The sequence below is a fragment of the Haemaphysalis longicornis genome, unplaced genomic scaffold (assembly GCF_048455015.1).
Source record: "Haemaphysalis longicornis isolate Haplotype H1 unplaced genomic scaffold, Haemaphysalis longicornis Haplotype H1 scaffold_1, whole genome shotgun sequence".
Classification (NCBI taxonomy): Eukaryota; Metazoa; Arthropoda; class Arachnida; order Ixodida; family Ixodidae; genus Haemaphysalis; species Haemaphysalis longicornis.
Genome location: NW_027526203.1, coordinates 395408797 through 395430050, shown reverse-complemented (window position 1 = coordinate 395430050; position 21254 = coordinate 395408797). Strand labels below are relative to the sequence as shown.

Genomic DNA, 21254 nt, shown 5'->3' with positions numbered 1-21254 from the left:
GTTTTGTTCGTGCGCGCTTCCTAAGCCGTGCAGCATCTTTACTCGGACCGTGTTTTGTTCCTTTATTCCCGATTCAGCTCGCCGTGGGATTTTGTTGTGACATTGGAGGGACGAAAGCTTTTTTTAACTTTGCCCTGCGTGCTTCTTTTTTTTTCTGCATCGAGCTAGTTTCACAAAGCCGGAACGGCCGCGATATGTATGGATGAGAGATGCGAGCTGTGCGCTGGTCGCAGCGCGACGCTGAGAATCACCGTCCACACCTGACGCAGGTTCAAGTACTACAACAACCGGTTTCTACGGCCTATGCTGCTCAAGGACCACAGCATCCGGGAGCCGAAGATCATCGAGACGTACTCCAAGCTGAACCTGGCCGACGCGATGAACCTGCTGAAGAACAACAACAGCCTGGTTCCCGTGATGAACGGCGAGAACGGCCTGTCGCTGGCCTCGCTGTTCCGCAGCTACACGCAAACCAACCTGAGCAAGGGCGCGGCCGCGTCGGCCAGCGGCGACACGCTGCGTGAGCTCGACCTGCCCGTCGACCGCACGGCCACCGTGCTCAACTTCGATATGAACGAGCTGCAGTACTCTCCCAGCAACAAGGACTACGCGGACGCGCAGCTGCACCACATCCTATCAGACTCCATGTTCAAGCCGTCCCGAAGGGTGAGCTTCCGGCGTCACAGACGGGTTAAAGGGTTTGAGCGATTTGAGGCTTCTGTGCCCCATGTGCCCAGCAGTAGCGCCTCTCTGCCGGGCGCACAGGGTACTGACAATTTGGACGCCGGCTCAGTGAGTGTTTAAGCCTACCGTGCAGACAGGAAAACAACCTGCCTGCATGTAAAAAACAATTACAGAATTTCAGAGAATTGTCTACTGATGCGTGGCGTTCTTATGCCGCTTGTCTCGAGTGTGAGTTCTTCTTATCCAAATTTCTTGGCTTTTCAGAATTGTGTCCGACCAATCTCCATTTATGCTATTATAACGATTAAAGGTGTTACTTCGGCCAAATTTGCATTTTTGTGGAAATGCACGGCGTTGTTACACAGTTCCCCATTTTTGCTTTTTTATCTATTTTTCTTGTTTATTGTTTTTTTTTTCTCCAAAATTCTGTTCGACCAAGTATCTCCATTGACGCTATTAGAACGATTAAAGCTGTTACTTCAGCCAATTACACATTTTTGTGGAAATGTAGGGCGTTACACGGTCCTGGCTGGGGAGGAGTACTGGGCAAAGAATTGTACGCATTAAAAATGTGTTGGCTCGTGAGCTTCCCGCGCTGGACGACCGCGGCTCTCCGCTTAGCCGGGCTGTGTGCGTCGCAGGTGAAGCGGCTGTACAAGGACCGCGTGGACGGAAGCGAGGAGCACCCACCCTTCCACCATCACATGCGCATGCAGATCCGCACATTCCTCGGCGAGGAGCGGCGGCGCATGCGCAAGGCGCGCAACGGCCGTCTGCCGCGCCACGAGGGCCACGACGCCGCACCGCTCACGTGCAGGCACGCGCACGAGCCGCGCAAAATCCCCAACGGAGGTAGGTATCCACGCTTGCCGCTATTGGGCCTTCGCGAAAGCCACATGGGGGTATCCTCAGTTTTGTTTTGTTATTGCAGTATCTGCTATCATTGCACCATCCGAAATCAGACTCAGTGGCTAAGGCGTTGCACTGCTGAGCACGAGGTCGCGGGTTCGATTCCCGGCCGCGGCGGCCGCTTTTCTGATGGAGGCGAAAAGCAAAAACGCCCGTGTGTACGAGATTTCGGCGCACGTTAAAGATTCTCAGGAGGTCAAAATTAATCCGGAGCCCTCCACTACGGCGCGCCTCATCGCCGTCGTTGCGTCGGCGCGTTAAACCCCACAATCAATCAATCAATCCGAAATCAGAAGCGGTGTGCACAGCGGGCTGTGGGTGAAAGTAATGAACACTACTCCCGCGCTGGTTAGGATGGCTGTTGTTACTTCTGAGGTTAAATAAAAAGTCATTAGAGATGCCTTCGAGGGCCGCTCAGGAGGAAGGAAGGAAGGAAGGAATACATTTTCTCGTCCATCGGGATCAGGTATTGGGGGTGGGCGAGGCCCACAGGGCCGTCGCGACCGCCAGGGCCCAGGAGGTGGTCAGGACGTAGGCTGACTCCCCCGGGTCCCGCAACATCTTCTCCCAGTGGTGAGGGGAGGGAACGGGGGGGTACGGGTTTGCGGGGCATTTGCAGAGGGAATGGTAGTGAGTGTCTAGTGCCCCGCAGGCTGGACAGGTAGGGTCAGTAAAGAGGTGTGGATGACTGTGTATCAGTTGTGTTCTGTGTGGGAAGGTGTGTGTTTGTAGGATGCGCAGCGTGTGGCCTGCGTCCAGGAGATGCGAGGCATACAGTTCATCAATCGCGTGAAGACACCTGCTGTGAGGAGTGGTTAGCCTCGTATGCAAAACCGTCAAGCCAGTATGACATGATAGCGTATGAGTTCATTTTCGCGAACTTAAACTCATGTCGAGGTATCCTTGGTCCGACCGGATCAGGGCGCATGGGCAAGTCAAGTGGAATAAGTCACGCCCGCCCAAAACGCCGAACGTTGGTACGTGTCACAATACCAGCAGCGACATGAACCACGTTGCTACCTATAGGCCACGTCACCAACGCGGCTGATGCGTGCAGCGGGAGCGCGCGGCAGTTTCTTTTCTTTTTTCTCAATTTAATGTTGTCTATGCGGAGTTAACTGGATCTGCGCGATTTAAACCAGCCGAACATAGTTATTCACGCATAGTTATTCACGTAGCGTGAGCCGGCGTCTGTTTCTTTGTATTTTGTTTTTTGTTGTGCTCGGTGCTGGTCGAGCCGACAGCTTTGATTTTTTGTGAGGGTTTTAACTCGCCTCTCTTCGATACCGTTTTCGACCTGATATCTTAAATTTTATTTCATAAAAAGCAATACAACGTTAATGTTTAACTAAAAGAACGCTACAACGCTGGTTTATGTACAGGCACGGACAAATTAAATGAGAACACGAAAATAGGATCCAGAACAGCCAAAATAACAGAATATGGATAGTGGTGGGCTCGCTAGTGGTATATTTGGGAAGACACATTTTTAATCTTTGTTACTGTAATACAGCCACGCGACAATTTTGCTTGCGCGGGAAGAAATCACACTATTTGTGTGTTCTGGTTTGTATTTTTGTGTTCGCGTTTCATTAGTCCATCACTGTACGTATGTCCTGCTTCAACTATGCCCTAGTTTTGCTTTGAGTGTAAACAAAGTTGAAAAGTACGAGCCGTGCCACCATTGCGATTAGCTTGAAAATATGTTGCCCCTACATATACTTCGTGTTCATGTTGTTTTAAACAGCTTTACAAAAAGAGGGACGACGACAAAAATGTAACACCATATAGCCGACGCCAAAAATTGACGAAAAAAAAAAAACAGCCGGAGTTCTGAAGTATACGGTTCGCATATAAATATGTTCGAATGCATAATCGAATAGACAGGGAAATTGAAACGGCCGTATTTGTTTTGGTGCGGAATGTTTAAGTACCGCGGCGGGAGTCTTCTTTGCTGCCTGAGTGCAGTATCTATTGCGTTTCGAGTGAGACAAATGATGTTTTGTGCAATGGCTAAAGATATTTGGAGCAGTTCTTTTTTTTTTTGACCTGGTGGAGAGCTTTGTGCCGCGGAAACCACCACCAGTGCAGCTATATGTCTGATCCGGGTGTGAGAAAATCTGCTCCGTGAGCCTATGAAGGGTTTGCCGCATTTATGCACTATATACGAGGGGAGTAAAGATCATTGAATCCAAATCATTCGATGAAACACAGCTTTTGCGCCATCGAATACAATACAACGTTTTAAGTGCTGACAGTGCTGCAATCGAAACTTTAGCCCGCACTTAAAGACCCTGCAACACCCCTTAGCTTTTTTCTAAGCCTTCAGAACGTAGTCAACAAGCACATGCAGTGCTGAGCATAGGGGTCACAAAATACCGCAGCCAAATATTACTGCTCTACGGCCATCAAATAACTTACGAACGTGCCCAAAAAATGTTTCTCTCTTTCTGAGAACCTTGTTGCGTGCTTGAGTGACTTCGCTCGAGCTAGATCGCAGCTATTGGCCGGCTGCCTTTCGGTTGCAGCGATGCACGCACTTGAAAGAAAAATCGCAACAAAAGCAAGGGAGAACCTTGAAGTCGTATCTGGTGTGACGAGCAAATGACAGAGTAGCCGCGTTTACATGAATGCGACAAGTGGCGCATCGCATCGCATCGCATCAATTTTCTAGCGCATCGCATCCATGTAAACGGGGCTAATGCGCTAGGAAAGCGCGTCGCATAAATGCGCCATACCGGGGTGGATTGAGACGCGTAAGTCGACTTTGGAAGTGCATGTAAACGCGAGCGCATCGCATTAGAAATTATGTCGACAAGGAAAGTAAGCCCTGCAAACGCAGCTTTGCATTTAAAAACGTCTAAATCGAGTGTAAGACGCCAGAAAATGCGAGTCGTGAAAAAAGAACAGAACCAGCCGTGCCGGAAGCTTTGGAAGCGCCATAAACGCTGCTTTACCTTCGATGTGCGACACCGTATGGCGCCACCATCGCACCAGGGGTAATGCGCTACATGTAAACGCTTGCGCATCGCATTACTCGTGATGCGCTAGGAAATTTGACGCGCTGCTATCGCATTCTGTCGCATTCATGTAAACGCGGCTAGTGCGGCTCTGTTCTGGAGATAACTATAACTTCCGTAGTGCTTTCAGGCATTTATAAGTGTAGCAGGGTCCCTTTAAGATCTGCACTTCTCCAGATGGCCGCGAATAATCACTACGAGCTTTGCGCGACGAACAGCCAGTGCACTTTTTGTTGCACATTTCCCATCCTAAAAATATCCAAGGTACGGAAAAATGGCCAGCAGATACAAAATGTACAGCTGATTGAAAGTGTTTGAGTCTTGTGTCGAGATTTAAGCGCACATTAAAGATCCGTTGTTGGTCTCAATTAACCCGTCACCCTCCACTACGGCGCACCTCATAGTCGAGGTGCAGCGTGGGCGAGCAAAACGCCAACATTTGAATTTTCCCCTTTCGTTCCTTCTGAGCTTCGAACTGCGAGAGCGAACAGTGGCGCAGTCTTCCGCACACCAAGAACACGCAGCATACCGTAAAATACTTCTGCCGGCCTTTTCAGGGAAACCTGCGGGGCGTCTGATGAACGCTGTTTCTCATTCGTGCCTGTAAACACTGGGGAAGCTATAGTAATCGCCAGCGCAGAACCGCGCTCCGCGATTTGCTCCCTGCAGCAGGTACCTTTTTATGGTCTCTGCTTTGCTTTTATTGCGTGTTTCTTCACAGCGACTGTGCAATACTTTTATTGCTGCAACTCAAAGAAGGAAGCCGGCCAGTATAGCGGCGATGTTGCCCCCTACGACGCCACACAAGCATGCAAACAATTCCCGTATTTCGAAGAACGTGGTTAAGATAAAAAAAAAGCTTCTGGGCGAGTTTATGCGATGCCTTGCGTGTGCAGGGTAGTAACATTCGGCTCAGGTATTTCGTGATCACCATATCTAAGAACCGGGCGCTCTTATTGAACATGTCCTAAAAGTGTTTTAGGTGTTGAAAACCGTTTTGAAGAAGCATGGCAGGAACCCTAAATTTATAAATAGCCATGCGCTTCTGGCGCAGCAGGGATCTTTACTAACTGCACTTTGCGTCGTTCTAACTAATCTGTTAGCGATGATCGGGGTGCCTCTCCGCTGTAGCGGCGGCATTAAATTGCGGGGGACCCTTATCGCTGGAATGCCTGCAGGTTTGTAAAGGTGGTGCCCTGTGAGCCGCCCTATAGCCTGAATTCGCGCAACTTACCCACGTATTAAGCACCCCCAGGATGGGCGTTTGATTTACTCGCAAGAATGTTTATATCAGAGTAAGGTACAATAAATCTAATGGTGACGATTTTCTGGGTTTGTGGGCTGGTTAAAATTTAAAAAAATGCAGATTTATTGTAAGCATGCCTCGACAGTATGCTCTGTTTTGCAGTGCTTGCTTAAAGCGCAGGGTACGCAGTAGAACATATATCCGAACACTCCAACTCAACTTTGTAGGCCAAAATCACTATTTGCTTCGAATTCGATTAGAACCTAGCATCCACTAGTTGGCCAAGTGTAGTTACTACATATAGCCAAAATAGCGCCTATAGCTTGCCTGGAAAGCCATACCTTGAACAGATAGGGTTGCGACTCTGTTAAAACAATCTCAAAGCGTAGCGTGACACGTAAACAGATAGGGTTGCGACTCTGTTAAAGCAATCTCGAAGCGTAGCGTGACACGTAAACATTTATTTATTTTATTTATTTATTTGGTCAATACTGCCAGCAGCCTTTTAGCCGCCAAGGCAGGAGTGTACAAAGCAGTGAAATGGATTTTGCAAACTGCGAGCACAGAAGAGGAACAAGAGATAACTTAGACATATAACAAAAATATGCTGAATATTCAAAGAACGATAAAATCAAAGAAACAAAAACAAATATTACTGAATTCTGTAATGTGTGAGGATCAAGTCCATAACAGTACGATTTGGCATGTAAATGACAAAGTACACACTGGAAAAAAGTGTACGACAGGCGTAGCACTAGTTGCAGCTTATGCAGAACAGAAAAAGGCAATAAAGTCATATATAGGCCATAACTGCTTTCAATGGCGTCAACACAAAAAAATACATGAGCAGGGGAAATACAGGCTTAGAAAAAAACAGCAGAGACAACAGCCAACACGTCGGAATAGATATTATTGAATGGTTCAGCGACACTCAGATGTACGAAGCCAGAGTGAAGCAGTTGTCGGGTTTCAAATAAGACATGCAGGTTGAGTTCTGTGTTCAAGGATTAGAACCGAGCGTAGCCAAAAAAGAATCCAAGGATGACGCATATGGATGACGCATATGACGTCCCAAGGATGACGCATATGACGTCCCGATAGCGCATATGGCATCGGGACGCGCGCTCAGAATGGGCACAAAGTTGCCCTTAAAGTTTAAAAAGAGACAAAAAAACGTGACGCGTGTGATGCCACAGGGTAGCTTAAGAAAGTAGCTGGTGAGTCGGCGCTCGCTAATGTCTTTTCCTTATTATCTAGCTTAATTGTTAGAAATCCGCTCCAAAATTTGCAATGATTGTTATTGTGAGGTGGCAACCTTTCGAATGACCGAAACTTGTATTTTGCCTTCACGATCCCATTATAAAAGGGAGCAGAACATGTCCTCAGTAAACATTTTAATGAATATCGAGGGGGGAGGGGGGGGGAGAGAACAAATTTTTTCAATAAGGTTAACTTTATTGAGCATTCTAGTGCCGTTTAGGTGCTTAATTGGGTGGTGCCCTCTTCTCGGGCCCCATATGTCTGCAGGTACTCCTGTCCTCTGGTGGTGATCAGCGCAATCTGTTCTTCCATAACGGGGCTGGACAACAAGGTCTTCCATCGCTCAGGGTTGATGTTAGGGGACTGGGGGAGGGGGGTGGGGTGAACTTGAAAAAATTGCACCCTCCTATTATGCGTTGGAGTGTTCCCAGTTGTCTGCAGTAGGGACATTCTTTCTCGTATCTATCCGGGTAGAACTTATTTTGGAGATAAGGGTGGGAAAAGGACCCGGCTTGGATTTGTCTATATGACTTGCTGCGCTCTTCTTAGAGAATGGTGTGGTTTAGAATATCGCTTCCTCCCTTCTTTATAATGATTGACTATGTCCCTGTAGCTCGTTATGGGTTGCTGTTCCTGCCCCTCTGCCCGGCTGATTAGTTCTCGGGCCTGTTGGTGGGCAAATTCATTGCCCTCCACCGAAGAGTAGACCGGGACCCATATTAGCTCTATTTTGTGGCTTGGTGGCACTTTCTTTTGCAGGATTCTCACTTTCTTATAAGACACCCATCCTTTCCTGAAGTTCCTATACGGTTTTTGGGAGTCCGTGACTATTTTCGTCGCTTTTGGTTGGGTCAACGCGACGGCAATTGCTATTTCTTCAGCTTCCTCTGGGCTTGGTGTGATGACTGAGGCACATGTGAGGAGCTCGTCCCTTCCTGTTACTGCAATCGTTGCTCTCATTGAGTGCTTGGGAAGTGAGGTGTCTGTGTACGTCACTCCTTTTTGTTTACTTAGAGACTCGTTTAGGGTCTTGGCTCTGGCCTTTCGTCTCCTTTCGTTTCTGTCCGGCTTTATGTTTTGAGGTAGCCGTTTGCTATCCACTGTCTCGGCCCATGCGGATGGTATAGGGCCTTTTTGACGATAATCTTCTTGCCATCCTATTTTAGCTAGGACGGCTCTTCCCGCTTTTGTTTGGCTCAGTCGCACCTTTTGGTTTGATAGGTGCGCTTCGATCAGCTCGAAGACCGTATTATGCTATCCCAAGTAGCTTTTCCGTGGATGAGCGTATTGGGATGCCCAGTGCGAGCTTCGTAGCTTTTATCATAACTGTGTCCTATTGGTCCCTTTCGTTTTTCAAAAGCTGGAGATGGTAGGGAGCTGAGTAGATGGTTCTGGAAATCGCAAAGGCTTGGACAAGCCTGAGGGCTTACTTTTTTTTTAGTCCTCTTCTCCTATTTGTGATCCTTCTAATCATGTTAATGTTTGTTCGGAGCTGCTCTTAAGCTTTTTGAGTTCCCTTCGGGCGTTACTATAATATCGAGGTGTGAGCACTGCTGCCGTGACGGTGTTACACTAATGAGCGTTTTTGGTCGCAGTGAGCGTAATAAGCAGCAGATACCTGGAGCTCACCTATATATAGCCAGAGCTCTTCGATGTAGGCAGTTGCGAATGGCCCGCAGCTGGACGCCCCCCACCCCCTTCGCTTCAATTTTTGATCGTTCGTACGGTGACGCCACTGTGGTCACCGCACGCACTATATCCAAAACACACTAATTATTCAAACCGACAATTTAACGTTAAACTTTATTTTAATGCTGCATAACTCTTTATTTTTGTACTTTCATAAGTTATTCATTGCTTTCTTAACTCCGGTTTTTATGACGCGATTCTTTCTGCGTCTGCGCAACTGTCTCGGCCTATTGGCGCTTGTGCGCGCGGCACTCCGGCATAACATAGGTCCGAGTTGAAGTGCTACATTTGCAGTTGTCGCTCGGCATACAGCACAGTGTATGTCAAAAATAATCCAATAGGTGATCATATGGCTCCAAACAATCATTTCAAGCTTGCGTAAAGCCGTCGAAGGGAATTTTTAACTCTCTCTCTCTCTCTCTTTTTTGCCGCCGGAAGACCGCAGATGACGCGCCGCAGACGACAATGTGCAAGCGCTGACGCATCTACATGACCATACAATCGTATTTTTTTACTACTCTTGCTTCGATTGCATAAAGAACACTTGCATTGTTGAACACATCGGGCTCCGTCGGCACAACAAATTTACGTAAGCACCCAAGCACTATCTTTTTTCGCCCAGGTCGTCGAGCGGCGAAGCACGTTGTACAGTTTATTTTGTCACCATCAAATGGCGCCACCGCCACTGTACAGAAAATCCGAAAGAGTGGACCAATCCTAGGGCCGCTTTTGATGCATGGGGCATATTGGGAGTTTCGAAACTCCTATATCAAGTAACTCTGCTTATAACAGCATCTCGCGGCAGCCTCGTACCATCTGCGAAGTGGATCGAGGGCCTGTTTTAACAAGAGATAGACTTGGAATATAATTTACTGCATTCCCCCTCCTTTCTTCGATTTCCTGAAAAGGCAGCAAATAGCTCATGGGTGGAACAATGCTCTTTTGCTGCAGACAAGCCGCATCTACGCTTCAGTCTTCCCATGAACGGTGACTGCTCGCTGAACATCGACTGCCACCAACTGACAGTGCCCAGCTCGGCAACCTCACGACCCGAGTCCACCCAGCAGCAGGGCACGGAGGATGAAGGCATCGTCTTTGTGGCCCGTCCCAGAGACGAATCCCCGCCTAAAGGCAAGTTCTGCAGCGGACTACTACTTACTTCTGCGGCACGTCGGCCGCAGTTGTACAGCGGTATTGAGGGAACTGTTCTCACAAACGGTGATTTTTTATCTTGTCAAATTACACAGTATGGCTGTATAGAAAAAGAAACGGCCCGTTTCTTTCTTTTTTTTTTTTTTGTCTGAGTTCGATTCACCAAGATTCGACTGAAGTCATGCCACTGGTGCAGTTTGTATACATGCTAAACTGGAGACCAGCAGGCAGTTTTAGCAGAATTGTACAATACACCTGTCGTGGTGGCTGAGTTGTTAAACTGCTTTGATTTTACGCACGATTCAGAAAACCACGCCACAGTGGTTGAATTTCGGGTGGAAAGGAACTACAAAATGGATCATGTACAAGTCGCCTGGTGCACGTTTAAGAGCCTCAGCATGCATGCGTACATTATGGCGTTCCTCATACCCCAAGTGTATACGTTATCCTGATTGGGCGAAGCTTAAATGCATGCTTCATATACTATATTTAATACCACACCTTTTCGTAATGTTTCCGGCCTGTACCTGCACCAGTCGGGATTTAATTTAGCTTTTAAGCTGTCAGAAAGCATCGAGCGGGTGCGGGATGCTCACCACTAGAGGCGCCCGACGACGGCCACTCCACTCCGCAGGCGATGATCCACTCCGAAGCTGCCTGGGCCGGCTGCCGCCTCTGATCGCTCTCTCCGCTTGTCGTTCGCAGGATCACCGCGCTCGTACTCGCCGCCGCCTGCTTCCGAGGCACTGACCGAGACGGAGACCACGCTGCCCTGGAAGCGCGACGACGTGCCAGACGCGGCGGGAGTACGTGCTCGCTGCGGTAGCGGCGACAGCGGCGTACGGCAGCGGGAGTTCCCGTCGTGGATAGACAACCGCGATTACATCGCCTACCAATCGCCCACATCGACGATTCTCGGGCGGCTGGATCGTCACAAGCGCTCAACGCCAGACGTCTTCGAGGTGTTCCAGCTCAAGTCATCGGGTGCGCCGGCCGCCCCGATGGAAGAGGTGACAGAGGAAGACCAAGATGCCTTTTCTCCAGAAGCTACCAGCCCGTCAGAGCCCGGGGTTGAGCCCGTCCAGGAGATACAGGCGGAAAGTGAGAACGCCGAACGCGTTGCTGCCGAAGGCCCGCCGTCGACGTCGTCGACAGAACCTTTATCGCCATCGTCTCGTTGGGAAGAGACGGTCATTGACTTAGAGAGCGATGATTCTGAGAGTGGTAGCTCCAGGCATGTGCGGCTGTGACGTTGATTGTAAAAATGCTTGGAGCCCATTGTCAGCTACGCGCAACAAAGGCGTTCATTCGACCGGAGACTGCCCTACGGCCAGCACCAGTGGGTCATGACTGTGCCTCTTTGTGCTTCTACACGTACAATGGCAAGAGACAAAAGCGACAGAGCTGACCCACCACAAGCTACAATGGTGCTGTAGCTTCATTGCTGTGAAGCTGATGCAGTGGCGGCAGTTGCCGACAGTGCCCACTGAATCGGAAGGTTTGACCGCCACCGGTTACTCTAGTTGCACTGGATGCATGCATGTTCACTGTTCCAAATTATCGGAACTTTTGACTTGCGTTGATCATGGACCATACGTTTCGTCACTTCAAAACTGCGAGAAGGAGTTTTCGTTGTTCTTTCTCCTGGTGACCCACACTAGAGTCGTCAGAAGTGCGTACTCCAACCAGTGTTAAACTTTTTGTTGTTGTTCACTGCCTCCATGCGCAGGACACGAGTTCTTTCGCGCGAGGAAGTGCGCGGCGTTAATTCAGTTGGCATGCGAATGAGGAAATGCGGAAATACTGATAGAAATGCATTTAGGAAATGTTTTTTGTACTTGTATATAACCGCACAAATATGTGCTACCGCAGACGGTGAATCACATCACACTACAGCGGCCAGCAGCAGTGGACCGTATTGGCTTGTAATTACATCGAGCTAAACGTAGTTCTACGGCTTGTGTGTGCGCCGGCGCAGTCAACTGATTTGAAGCTGAACAGCAAGGTTAAAACAGACCTTCTGCCTTGGCTTGCTGCATCACTGGTGATATCTACCAATAGCCAGCAGCGCAGCGGGGCGAGGTCAAGGGCCAGCGCTGGGCCATCGTTAAGAAGAGACGTGCTGCACGCGGTCGAACCTACGGTGGTGCGGCCGCAAGGTGCGGATGATATTGAGCTTTTTGCCGGCGTTTAATGGTAGCAGTACGGAGCGGCGACAGCTCCTGCATTCAAGCTCATAAATATTTTGACAGAAAAGACGTTTAAATAGCAGTTGTAGTCGTGGTTGTAGTGGCACTGTAAACAACAATGCTTTACACAGCCCGCGCAAGTGACTATGACAAGGAGTGCGAGAGCTACGACTTAAGCCCATCATATAAAACGGCCGAGTGACCACTGGGCACTCTCCATCGCTTTTCAAATAAACATAGAGTGACTGAAAATGCAGCGTTTTTGCATCGTCTATCCACCAACGTTACAAGCTTGTACATGGCTAGGCTCGACACGGGGGCTACATAGGGTTTTAAGTAATCCAGTCGAGTCGAGGTCGCTATTTTTAGAAAACGCCTATAGCTCAAGAATGTCGACTGTTGGTGAATGTGCACGCACAAGTTCATCTTGCTAAGGTTGTTATTTAAAGAGCTTAAAAATAACAGTTAATTCTTGAAAAATCTACATCATCCAGCATCATTTCGATTGATGCCTGGAACCTGTCAGTACTGTTCCTTAAGACGTGGCATTTGTATTGTAGCACACAAAGTGTTTTGTGGTGCATAGTTTCGTGGTATGCTCGCTAAGCTCTCCCACATTTTTATTACACGGAACTTTGTCAGGTAGCAGCAAGTTATTCACCTGAAGGAACACAGATCTCTGCTGTACTCCACCAGTAACGTGTAGAAATGTGCTGCTATAACACACAGTCATCTGTCTGTTCTCTCGCTTTTTAGCTCTTGTCACTGAACTCATATCCGCACTTCGCTTCTGGCTGCCTTTAGCTGCAGGCTGTATGCGGTACTGGTTGTATTTAGCCGCTGACTTAAGCTGCTGGCTGCATTTAGAAACCCTTCTTAAATCACCCATTCACATTCGACTACAAAACGTTTGCTTCCTGATCTGAATGAGGCTTCAAAAAGTTGTTGTGATACGCGGCCTTCACCTTATAGGAGGCGCCAGCACAGTTTTCCACGCACCTGTCTTTAGCAGGCCTTGCCTTGGAAGTGGCGGCATAAGCTCTTAAAGCGAATGTCGGGGAATGGAGTGGCTCTCTTAGTCTTGTTAACAATGAGAAGTTACCTCCGAAATACCTTACGGTACGGAAGCAGAGGGCCAGAAATACTAAACGCTGTGCTTTAGACATACGCTTGCTGGGCTGTACCAAATAAAACAAAATTAGAACGTTGATGCCACCTAGACAAGCCCTGGTCACTTCAACAACAATGTTGTAGGCAGTAGCAGCAGCTGCACAATGCCTTTTAAGTATAGGCGAAGCTACTTTTGTTGTTGTGAATGCCAGACTAAGCTTGGCCTTTATACACGTCCATGTTAGCCCTGTCTGTAGACGTTGCGTTCACTTCGCACCTAAAGTACGTGAACAGTCCCTCGAAGTCGATTTGTCTGCTGTCCAAGCAGACCTAAAAGTAGGTTAGAAATGTAGAACTGTAGATGGGGGCTGGCATGCCCCTTGTCCAGGTGTTGTGAGTCTTTTACTGCGGTACAAGGAGAACGGCATCTTGCTTGGCTGGATCTGGGATCAAGCTCAGGGACACGGCCACATAGTTGAACTGCACCGCTATTTCTCCGTTCGGTTTCCTGAAATCCATTGTTCTGATACGGATTCCAAGCTTGGCTTGGTGCTGTGAAACATGGTGCACTTAAGCGATGTATGTACAAGTGATGTCGCTCTTCATCCTTTGGTCCTGAGGCGAGTGGAAAAGAGTGTCTTTTCGGGAAGTGCTTGCTGTATGCATTTTCTCGTGTGTGTGCACAGCTTCGTTCGCATTTCTGGAAAGTTTAAAAGTGTAGTGGCGCGTCCTGAGCGGAGCCTTCCTAGTCATACGTTTCCTTGCTTAATGGGTCAGCCTTTTCTTCGGCCATCGACGCTTTTTTCCCTGGCGACGCCGTGCTTCAAATGTCTGGCTTTTGCTGCAATGCCGTCCCTTCTTTCTCCGATCCCTTTTTGGTGAACACGATCAACGTCTCTACTAGTCGCCTCTTTGTAAACGCCAATATTGGACAGCTTAAAGGATACGCGTCGATGACCCAAAGATAATTTCCTCGTGGTTGTTGTTGTTCTGTTTTTTTTTACTTTCTGAGCACATCCTAGGGTCACACAGTTAAAATGTTTCGATTTTTGCGCTGCTAGTTTTTCGTCACTGTGGACACTGCACAGTGCAGCGTCACTGTTCCCTTCGTCCTCTGATAAATGGTATACTATATCAAAGAGTGCGCTTTGTGACAGGTGTCGATGATCTGGGAATTCGGCCACCTGCAATACGTGATCATACTGTCGTTCCAGTGAGACTTTTTCGAAACTTAATCATATTTTTCTCAGTTTTCCGAGGTCATCTATATATAATATATATCTTTTTTATGATACAACGCCAACGCAGTTGTTTATTATTCTTTGTAAGCGACGACTTTCAGCTGCGCTTGTTATGTTAGCTTGAACAGAGCGAGCTTGTTAACTTTAATCGCCAGCCAGTGCGCCGCGGTGCTTTCAGGGACCACACTTTATGACACATTGTTTTGAGCTCGCATTCTGCACATTGCCTTTCCACCGCTCTGCCTCTCTCGTGGTACCCTTTGCGTCGACTGCAGAAGCACTGTAATGCCCGTAGCCAGTGAAGCGTAGGAAGGATTGAAGATCCTAGTGGACATCTGCTTGGTCCTACCACAGGGTGCATCCGCCATCCCATGGGCATGTGCAGTGAATCGGCAACAGGCGCGCATAAATGCTGCAGACAAAAAAACGTCGCGTTCAAGAAAAACAAAGCGACAGCCTTTCCTTGTGGTATCCTACAGAACATAGAATGCTTACACTGCATAGTTATTACAACGCACGTATGATGAAGGCGTAAGGGTACATGCATCCCCACAGCTTTCCTGTTGCCAATTGGTATTGAGGAACGCGCGTTGGGAGTGTGTATGGGTGGGAGGAGGTGACGCCAGCTGTTCGCGTTGCCATTGGGAAGCTGGGTGTTGAGAGTAAAAGGTATATTTTACTAGGTAACGCTAGCTTCACAGAGTCAGCTTATAAGATACACCAGGGCTACCTGCTTGAACTTCGCCAGGCGGAAACGCTTTTGTGACAATCATGCCTTTACTACGCTTCTATCTCGCACCTTAGTCAATGCATCTCTAAGTGAACAAAATGGCCGACAAGCTTTGCACGGTTCACGCTCGACTGGCTGCGGCGCATGCCTTTGCGCGTATACACCGGCTTGCACTCGTACGTTACGAAGTTCCTACGATATTCGTTCCAGAGACCTCCTGACCTTGTCTGACTCTCTTGGGCAGAAAAGCGACTGCTCCTGCCACCCGGCAGATCTTCTCTCTCACGCAACCTTGCTGTTTCTCTGTCTTCAGTGAAATGAAAGTGCACGTTTGTGAGTTTCTGTAGTGCTTGTTTATATGCCGGAGTTGTTGGCTATTGTGGCGTGCGTAATCTCGTCAAGGTCGAGTCAAGGATACTGACCCTCGTGCGAGCAGCCAGTTCGACCACGTTGCTCTGATTAAGGGCACGGAATCACCCACCAAACTTTCAATTAAGGACATTGCACTGACTTGTACCATGTTAAGTTTTTACATGTTTAATTTTCAGTGCGTCGATCTGTGCATTCGAGTCCTTTTCGTTCTTCCTCCGCTACGGTGATCTTAAGTACTTATCCAAATGTATGTACATAGACACGTAGAGCTGGGTTCTTCTCTTTGTATTGTTGTATTTATTGCGAAGGAGTGCAGAGCTGACAAGGACCGGATGAAGACACGGCATTCATCACGTTTTATTATCGAGCCTGCTTCATATGGTATAACCACATCTTTCCTAACGTAAGTATCAGTCCGCATTAGCCATACGAAGGGCCAAAAATTGTCACCTGTGAGAACACGCACCTCGAAAAGTGGAATGTTAAATATTTTATGGTTTGCGAACAAAAAGGTGTTGTACTGACATCGCACCAACCACTTGTCTCCATGTTAACATGTTGATCAAAACGCACACAACAAAAAGGACATTTCAACTGAGTGGCTGGTTTGACATGTCTGCTGCGCCACGATGCGAAGGAAATAAACTGTTGTTATGAAATAGCTCGGTTCACCTCTTGTGTTCGTTCGTACATGCATAGCTGAGCTGCTGCCAGCACATGAATATCAAAACATTTTTACCTCAGTTCTGAACTCCAACATGCATCGCCAAACGTTAGGTTTTTTTTCGACTTTGCGAAGTTAACTATCCATAAGTCAGAACGGAAGAGGTGAAGTGCTGTGTGGGCGAGGACAAAGCGCGGTCATGCTTAATTTGTGACGCTTATTTTTATTCCAGCCCTAACTCACACAATTGGGAATTGAAGCCCTTCGCCACGTTTGTCAGGTTTTCACATGCGGCCTTGCGACGTGTTCTTATAAGCTCAGGGTCAACTGCTTTTACAGGTAATTAAACGCCAGCTAAAGCCGCGGGCAAACATGGCAGTATCGCATGGTTAGACCGAACGAAAAGAAAAAAAGCAAGAACCATGACCCGTTCCACTCTGTGAAAGTGGATGACTAGCGAATCTTTTTAACATAGGACAAAGAGGCGGCACACAATTTAAGTGGGAAGTATGACCAAATTTTATTAGATGCGACGCTGAGAGGAGCACCTCTTGCCGGCGGCCCTGTCCTGCGTCCGTCGTCGTCGTTGTCCGCGTCCGCACAGCTGCGTCTCTCCTCCGCTCACCCCCTCTCCTCTCTCCGATAGCGAACACTCTCGCCCAACATCTGCGGGCGCGTGGCGCAGCGCACTCTCACTCCGCCGGTGGGCGGCGCTGTGCGCATGTGCAGTGCTCTCTCTCTCCACGGTCTCCTCTCCTTCGGGTGCGCTGCGCATATAAGCGGAGTGCCGAGCTCCGGCCGGTCTCTCAGAATTACGCCCGCATCCCCTCGCGTGGAACCCAACGATGTGATTGAAACGCAATTCACGTTCACTACGCGTTTCACGCAATTCAAATAATCGACCCCACGGAAACACCCAACGGAACCCCCTTCAGCGTAGCATCACACCAGGGTTCCCGCGAGGGGAGGTGGGCGTAATTTTTTTCTCTTGAACGTTGGTGGCGGTCATCCCATAAGAAAGACACAATCTACTCAGGATGCATATTCAACAGTGATGAGACATATAAGCTTGCCGCCCAAATCATGTTTTGAATGGCATTCGACTTTGGTGGTGACCGCGTGCTGATAGCACACACACCGAGATGTTCGTTTTCCAACGCTTAATTGCGCTTCACAGACACGTGGAGCCTGGTGGTTCTTGTTCGATGGCATGTAAAATATATAGAACCAATAACCATATATAAGCTTCGAATTGAAAGATGAACCGCTTACACTTACACCTCCCCCGCCCTCTTTTATTGTCAACAGAAATGTTGCATCAGGGTGCCATCTATATGATCCTGCCACCCACATAAAAGTATACTCCCCTACCTTCGCTGAAGCTTCTACAAGCCTCAGCATATCCTCTTACCATCACCATCGTCTGAATCACAGGTCACGCCTCCCTCACCGGGAACGAAGCAGACCACGCTGCAGCCCGCTTACTCCACTACCGGGCACTCTCGGCGAGGCCGGACAACTTGGCCACCGCGACCAATACACTACACCCATTACCAGCCACCTACTCCGATATCTTATCGCACTAGCCACACACCCGTTGAGAATACCCTCCTCGACACCCTACACTCACCAACGAAGAATCCTGCGTTTCCAAAACTAATAAATACTACGCCAGCGCCATCCTGTCCAAGCCCCTGTCCCACATCTACCCCAGCCGTTTCACCTGCAACTGCCCTGACTGCCACTGCCGTGGCACAACATGCTACCTCGTATTCTTCTGCCCGCAACCCCCATCCCCAGTTTCCTCAACTTCTCCCGAGCACTGAGAATGCGCGCCGACCAGCTTAGACTTCCAGGGCCAAGGAAACCCGATCCAACGGGCCCCCAGAGCAGCGGAAGCACGCGACTGGATTAAGGAGGCCACCTATCTGCTCTAAATTTAGAAGAAAATAAAGATTCATTCATCCTCCTTAGTCACCTATTTTGTTCCGATGACTTTAGCATTGGGGGCTTCTTTTAACAGCGGAGATATTTAAGCTGGAGTTTAGTCCGCTGGCGTCAGCCAAAAAATGACTAAGAAACTGCACCGCCTGTAAAGGGTGCACCCCTGCAGATAGGGTATTATAACAGTGAAGCCGGCTTTCGGGCTTGCTGGAGTGTGATCACAAGGGGCATATACGAATGCGCACTAGTCCTTGCTATACCATTTTAAAGGTGATAGCCTTTCTTAGGCTACTAAAACGCAAAAAACTGGCGCAGCTTGCACCGGTGGTGGAGGGCTGGAGAAACAGTGGAGCTGGGGGTCGGCCTAGCTTTTTCCCCCCTAGGAGCCGCTGTCAGTGGGGCGACCGACCGGAATGGCCTTGTAAAATCCGGCTAAACTTGTCCTCGCCCCTCAACACTTAGCCTAGCCTAGCAAGAACATCGCAAAGCCTAACAAAACTTCGCAAAGCCTAGCATAACCTAGCAAAACTTAGCAACACTGGAAGAAGCTAGGTCGACCCCCAGCTCCGCTGTTTCTCCAGCCTTGATCCAATCGTGCAAGCTGCACCAATTGTTTTTTTTAGATGCGACTGCATCTCATTCACTCGCCTTGTCCATGCAGCGTCGGCGTTGTTGTCGTCCGCCCCTCCCCCATTCTCCTCGCCGCGCGAGCTGCGCTCTCCGCCGCTCACCCCTTCTCCTCTCCGATGCCCCTCTCTTGTCCACACCCCTCCCCCTACACTATATAAAAAAAATAATAGTTAGTGGCGCCCGGTTTCGATCCCACGACCCTGTGGGCGGAACGCGAGGTACATGGTGCTCTTCCCACTGCGCCACAAAACCGAGACAGAATCAAATGCTACGAATGCGTCTTATATCATTGACTCATTCAAACTACGTCAAGAAGCTACTGATACAACGTATGATGGGGCAATGATTAACACTTGCAATAAAAGAAAAGAAGCTCCCACCTACAGCAACAATGATGGAGTAAAGGTCGTTGCGACAGCGAAGCCCCAAGCATACCACTTAGAGAGATTGACCAAGATTGGCCAATAAAACATAACAATAATCACAAAACATAATAATCATACGCGTTCCCGACACGTTTCACGCGATTTCAGAATCAAGCCAACGGAAACACCAAGTGAACCCCACGATGCGTCCCATCTACACAGGGTTCCCCTCGCAGGGAGGTGGGCGCAATTTTTTTACTGTGAAAGCACTATTACCATACACCTGCCACTTTTAGCGGAAAATTGATGAAGCCTGTTTAGTGAGGCAGGTTTCTGCCAAAACCCGTACCCGCTTGCGCAGCGAAGAGGTGCGGCAACTGCTTTTTTATTTGCTAGCTCGTCGGCCCGTGTGGTTTGCACGTACATCAAGGTTGCGGGAACCAGAAAGAGTTCAGGCGATGTTTGGTTCGACTAAAACAAGCAACGTATTTACTGGTCGTCTCCAGGACGGGCACGAAATCAAAGTACAAAAATTAGGAGACATTTCATTCTGCGAAGGCGGATCACCAGTGAAGCTGTGAAAAATACCCACCCCACGCATGGTTAGAGAATGTAGACGTATTAGATGCGACGCTGAGAGGAGCATCTCTTGCCGGCGGCACTGTCCTTCCTGCGTCGTCGTTGTCCGCGTCCGCACAGCTGCGTCTCTCCTCCACTCACCCCCTCTCCTCTCGCCGTGATAGCGTGCCCTCCCCCAAAATCTGTGGCGCGCGCAGTGCGGCGCGCTCTCTCACTCCGCCGGTGGGCGGCGCTGCGTGCGGCGCAAGCGCGCTGTGTGCACTCCTTCGGGCGCGCTGCCCATATAAGCGGAGTGCCGCGCTCCGGCCGGTCTCTCAGTCGACGGTCGTCCGCGCTACGCTTGCTCTCTCTCTCTCTCTCTCTCTCTCTCTCTCTCTCTCTCTCTCTCTCTCTCTCTCTCTCTCTCTCTCTCTCTCGCATTACCCGACGATTGCTCACGCAATTTGAGTAATCGACCCAACGGAAACGCACAATGGAACCCCCTTCAGCATCGCATCACACCAGGGTTCCCGCGAGGGGAAGTGGGCGTAATTTTTTATTTTTCTCATAGTGACTAAGTTTTTGTGATTACTTAATGAAACCTTGGGGGAGTAGAATTTTATCCGGGCAGACAAACGTCCGTTTCCCTCACGTGGAAGCCCGTGTATTGTTAGCAGACAGGAATTCCACGACCTTTGCAACTTCACTGTGAACTACCTATGAAAAGTAAACCAAATTCGCCTTGATAATATAGTCGTCTTAGCCAATTTTTATGTAACTGTTTTTGAAAAATTTTAAAGAGGCCCTGCAAAATTTTCTTAAACTTTTTTTCCAAATCCTGAATGCTTTCAGAAACTACTAAACAAACACATCCAGTACTTAGAATAGGGGGACACAAACTATATCAGCCAAAAGATAACTTTGAACCTTGCTCAAAAGATTTTTTTTTCTCGGTCTTGGCGTTCTTAGAGCGCTCGAATGTCGTCATTAGAGCGGTGTAACGGGTATTGACCGGCTTTCTTTCTGTTGCAGCGATAGACGCACTCGGTAGCCACTTCAAAAAAATCGCCACAATGGCAAAGCAGATACGGAAGGCGTATCTGCTGCGACGGGCAAATCACGCAGTATCGCTCCGTGCTGGCGGTAAATAAAGCTACCAGAATACTTTCAGACATGGAAGAAAAAGTGAAAGTGTTTATCGGAAGGGTTCCAGAGTCCTTTTAAAAGTTTCAATAAAAGAAGTGTTACAGCCGTTTTCTGTTGGACATTCGCGGTAAAGTTGGCTTCCCGGCAAGATGTTTATGCACAAGCAGAGCAAAAATGCACGAAACCCTAGCCCATGTCTGTCCCGAACAGGAATTACTTAATCACGCTAGTTAATTAGCCCCCATAGAAGAAATGCTTGCCCCCGCCCCCCTCCCCCCCCTCCCCCCCCCCCCCCCCTAGCTCCCCTGTTCCTTCGGTGAGGAAAACAATCCCGGTGTGTGTTAT

The 21254-nt window shown here is 48.8% G+C and overlaps 1 protein-coding gene across 1 annotated transcript in view; it reads left to right on the top strand.

Annotated features, from left to right (window-relative positions):
• Positions 1-16261, top strand: part of LOC144155326 (sodium/hydrogen exchanger 3-like) — a 204604-nt gene extending 188343 nt beyond the window's left edge. Inside the window, exons 8-11 of the mRNA XM_077686681.1 lie at positions 270-666; positions 1326-1536; positions 9760-9939; positions 10666-16261. Of these exons, the coding sequence (XP_077542807.1) occupies positions 270-666; positions 1326-1536; positions 9760-9939; positions 10666-11210 (1333 nt within the window). The 3' untranslated portion in view covers positions 11211-16261. The remainder of the gene's footprint in view (positions 1-269; positions 667-1325; positions 1537-9759; positions 9940-10665) is intronic.
• The last annotated feature ends 4993 nt before the right edge of the window (positions 16262-21254 follow it).